The sequence below is a fragment of the Crocodylus porosus genome, unplaced genomic scaffold, assembly GCF_001723895.1.
Source record: "Crocodylus porosus isolate Cpor-Errol unplaced genomic scaffold, CroPor_comp1, whole genome shotgun sequence".
NCBI lineage: Eukaryota > Metazoa > Chordata > Crocodylia > Crocodylidae > Crocodylus > Crocodylus porosus.
The window spans coordinates 45788688-45792790 of record NW_017728906.1 but is presented as its reverse complement, the minus strand read 5'-3'; the positions used below and the strand labels follow the sequence as shown (position 1 = coordinate 45792790).

The following is a 4103-nucleotide window of genomic DNA, read 5'->3' as shown; positions in this document are numbered from 1 at the left end:
ACCTGCAGTAAGGTACTGGAAAAAAACTGAGGTTTCAGAAGAGGAGTGGTTGAGCTGGGTGTCATCAGTACACTGATGGCACATCACTCTAAATATCTGCATAATCTCACTCAGAAGCCTCATATACACATTGAACAGGAGAGGTCACAAGATGTACCCCATGGAAACCCTGTAGGAAAGGTCCTAAGAGGGTGATAAGCACTCGACCATCACCACCCTCTAGGACTTTCCTGCTCAGAAACAGCAGAAACAACATAGATCAGTCCTACAAATACCACCAGTTCATGTAAACACTTTATCAGTACCTCAAGGCCAACTGCATCAAAAGTCACTGAAAGATCTAGTAAGAAAAGCGGGGCAATGTTTCCTTTGTTGAACATGGAACCTGTGCTCTGTTCAGGCCAAAAGCCAGACTGACAGAGCCCTAAGAATCCCATGGTAATTAGGCGCTCCTGGAGCTGCTGGGCAACCACCCTTTCAATGACTTTCCCCAGAAAGGGCTGGGGGGAGGCGGGGTACAGAGGAAGGGTTAGAGAAGGATGAAAATTGGCTGGAGATTCAGTGTCAAGCAATATTTTCTTGAGTGGGGGTGGACAGTCACAGACTTAAAAATGTCCAGAACCCTCTCCTCCTGAAGGGAGGCACTGAAACCCTCTGCCAGCAGTGGCCCCAGTCTCCCTGAGCTGGATTTTATAAGCCAGTATGGGCACGTGGCCAGGTCACAACTGGTTGCCCTCTTCCCTCCACCCAAACACACCCTCTGCATCAGTGGACAAAAGCAATTTAAAATGAACCATTTAAAGGGGACAAGACTTAACTTCCTCACCCACAAACTCTGACTCTGCAGCAAAAGTTGAGGTCCCTAAGCCATGTTGGATATGGGCTATTCTGTCTGCAAAATAGACTGAACAGTACAAAAAAAGGGAGATGGCAGAAGGGAAGCCAGAGGGAGGAAAAAACATTACAATATGTTACTGCTGCATTTAAATGAGAAAAATAGTGGTTCTAATTGTATTTTACAAGCAAACTTAAAACCACTAACAACATTTGTCTAATTACTTGATGCACTTTGAATAAATCTACTCTTACCATTGGACATTTTGTAGCAAAGGGCCAGACTTTCTTCTGATTTATAACGCTCTTTTCACTGAAGTAAGAATTCAGCCATGCATGTCTTGATTCACACCAATACAAGAAACTGGAAAACCAACTTCATACTTGTTTTCACTGTAAAATCTTCAGCTAATCAGAACTTCTACTTTCATTCACAGCTTGTTTAGGTCAGTGCTCTACATTTTGTTTCCCAATCAGGATGATAGCACCCAAAATCTGACCCTCTGTTTGCTCTTCAGAACGAAGTAATGGTCTGTGTCTGTCGCCACCTATATAAAATGGGTGGGAACAGCGGAAGTGATTAAATGTGAGAGAAAGGACTGATTTTATTGACATGACATCAGTGTAGCCTTAAGCCAGGAGGGTTTCACTAATCCAGTATTGTTTAACATCCTTTTATCCTAAATGTTTGTCTACATTTCAGTCAAAGGTGTCGTGCAGCTTGTGAAGATGTAAGTGACCCAGCTTAAACTGGTTATCTCAGATAACTGTTGTTAGAAGCACAACTATAGCATACATAGAGCTAAATACTGGAGTATTTACTCAGCTTCCCTGGCAAATAGTGCTCTTGCTACACTACTACCATTCCAGAGGTAGCTAGTTTAAAGCTAGTTATATCTACCAAAACTACAACGACTATCAGAATTGCTTTGTAGATGTACCTTATGATTAATTAGGAGTTAACTGTTACCTTAAATGTAACACACACATGCATATTAATAAACAACAAATTAAAATTAAAGTTTCTCACCTACTGGTACGTACTTTCTTGGGTTTGGCTTGCTTAGAAGATAGAAGCCCATAAAACAATCACCCTGAAGAATGAGTTCTACAGGGGGTTAATGATGTGGGAATTGGGCAAGAAATCAAGATCTATAAAACAAAAAATTCATGATTATTTTACTTGGATGGAAGAGAGACAAATCCTGATGTTCTTATTTGTTTCAGTTTAACATGGAGCAAATCTCATCATCAGTTTTCAAGCATAGGACTCCACTGAAAAAAACAAGGAATTCTTGCTAACTCATTGTTAAAAATCATTCAGTCCCTGTTTCTACTGTTGTATTACCTCGTTCCTTCTGCCCTGTCCAGTCGATTAACACATAACATTGCAAAATAGCTCTTCAGTGTCAAGTCATGAAACAAACCATAATGACCCTGAAGTTTGGCTACTACCTAGAAGTGCATTAAACCCAGGAAAGTGGAAAAGAAAAGTCATTTTTGTGTTGCTGGGTCCTGGGCTGGCCATAGGCTATGCTGGTCATCCAGGAGATCATAACCCCTTTCTCCTAGCCACAGTGGCCCTGCCAGCTGCAAGGAATGGGATGGCATAGGCCCTGTTAAGTCAAATCCGCACCACTGGGAGAATCTCTTTATATCAAAGTGACCTTCTCACAGAGGTCTGTCATAGAGCAAGGGAGAATCTGATCTATTACATGAAATATTTCATGGTAAAAGCACATCATCTCATGAACACCAGCACAAAGGCTCAGATGTCAAGTTTCATTGTGTCAGACAGAATGGCACATTTAACATATTTGAAAGCTCATGCCAGTTTGATAGATGTATTTGGTTCATATAAGTGAGATTTTCAGACGTTTTCAACCTTTGCTAGTTCTGCTGCCATTGAAGTCAGTAGGGAATTTATGGAGCGCTTTAAAAAAATCATACCACTACCAAGAAACACCAGTAAAAATCAACATAAAACTTTCAGACTTGAAGAACTTTTGATACATAACAATGGTATATATTCAGTGGGATCTGGGGCACACTGGGCATGTCTACAAGAGTCGCTTAATATATAGTAGACTAATTCTACTGTATATTAGCACATCACAGCAAAAGCCATGCTGATACACTAATGTGCAGCAGAATTACTCTCCTGCACATTAAGCATCATCAGACAACTGCCCCAGCACTCCTGTGCATTAGCGTCGGCTACTGAACGTTTAGTTAGTACCTGTTATTGCAGGTACTAAACTTAATGCACAGTAGCAACAGTGCATTAATGCACATGTAGATGTGCCCACCATAGCATTACAGCTCCTGTTCACTCCCACAATGTAGATTAGCCTGAGTGCATCTATACTCACAATGTGCATGTAAAAATAAAGCATATAATTATCCTCAGGGTCAGAATGTGGCTTTTGCAGTAGAACTGTTAGTACCCTTTTAATAAAACATGCAATAATTGCAAAGAAGGCTAGGAAAGCCCTGTGAAATGGAACAGACACAACAAAGTAAAGAGTCAGTAGGAGGGAAGTATCAATATACTACTCAGTAGCAATAACTATTGTTTAGCTCTTAATGGAGGCTGCCCTGTTATGCTTTCTGATGCATGAAACACCAAGCTCATACACCTCAAAATAGATTACATTTACTTTAGATTTCATAGTTTCACAGTTGGTAGGGTCAGAAGGGACTGAGCAGATCATCAAGTCCAACTCCCTGCTGTGGCAGGAAAGGGTACTTGGTCAAATGACCCCAGCAAGGTGTTCATCCTGCCTTCTTTTAAAGACCCCCAGGGTAGGAGCCAGCACCACTTCTCTTGGAAGTAGGTTCCAGATCCTAGCCGCCCTGACCGTGAAGTAACGCCTCCTAATGTCTAGCCTGAATCTACCCTCTGCCAGCTTGTGTCTGTTGTTTCTAATCACTCCTGGTAGTGCTCAGGGGAACAGGGACTCCCCCAGTGCCTGCTGGTCCCCTTTGACTACTTTGTAAACAGCCACTAGATCCCCCCTCAGCCTTCTCTTTTGGCTTAACAGGTTCAGGTCCCATAGCCTCTCCTCGTAGGGCCTGCCCTGCTGAACCCTGATCATGCGGGTAGCCATCATCTGGCCCCCTCCATGTTGTCCACATCCCTCTTGAAGTGCGGTGCCCAGAATTGGACGCAGTACTCCAACTAAAAAGGAGGCTTACACCCAATGGAAAGAAGGGGTCATCACCAGGGAGGACTATTCTGTAGTTGCTCGGGGATGTAGGGGGGTAGT

The 4103-nt window shown here is 42.6% G+C and overlaps 1 protein-coding gene across 2 annotated transcripts in view; it reads right to left on the bottom strand.

The window, feature by feature from the left end:
* Window positions 1-523: 523 nt before the first annotated feature.
* The window catches only part of FUNDC1 (FUN14 domain containing 1), a 58529-nt gene continuing 54949 nt past the window's right edge, over window positions 524-4103 (bottom strand). The window contains exon 6 of one of the 2 annotated variants that reach the window (XM_019529055.1): window positions 524-1382. In XM_019529055.1, coding sequence (XP_019384600.1) covers window positions 1282-1382 — 101 coding nt within the window. In that variant the 3' untranslated portion in view covers window positions 524-1281. The remainder of the gene's footprint in view (window positions 1383-4103) is intronic. The other variant, XM_019529054.1, reaches the window with a different exon arrangement.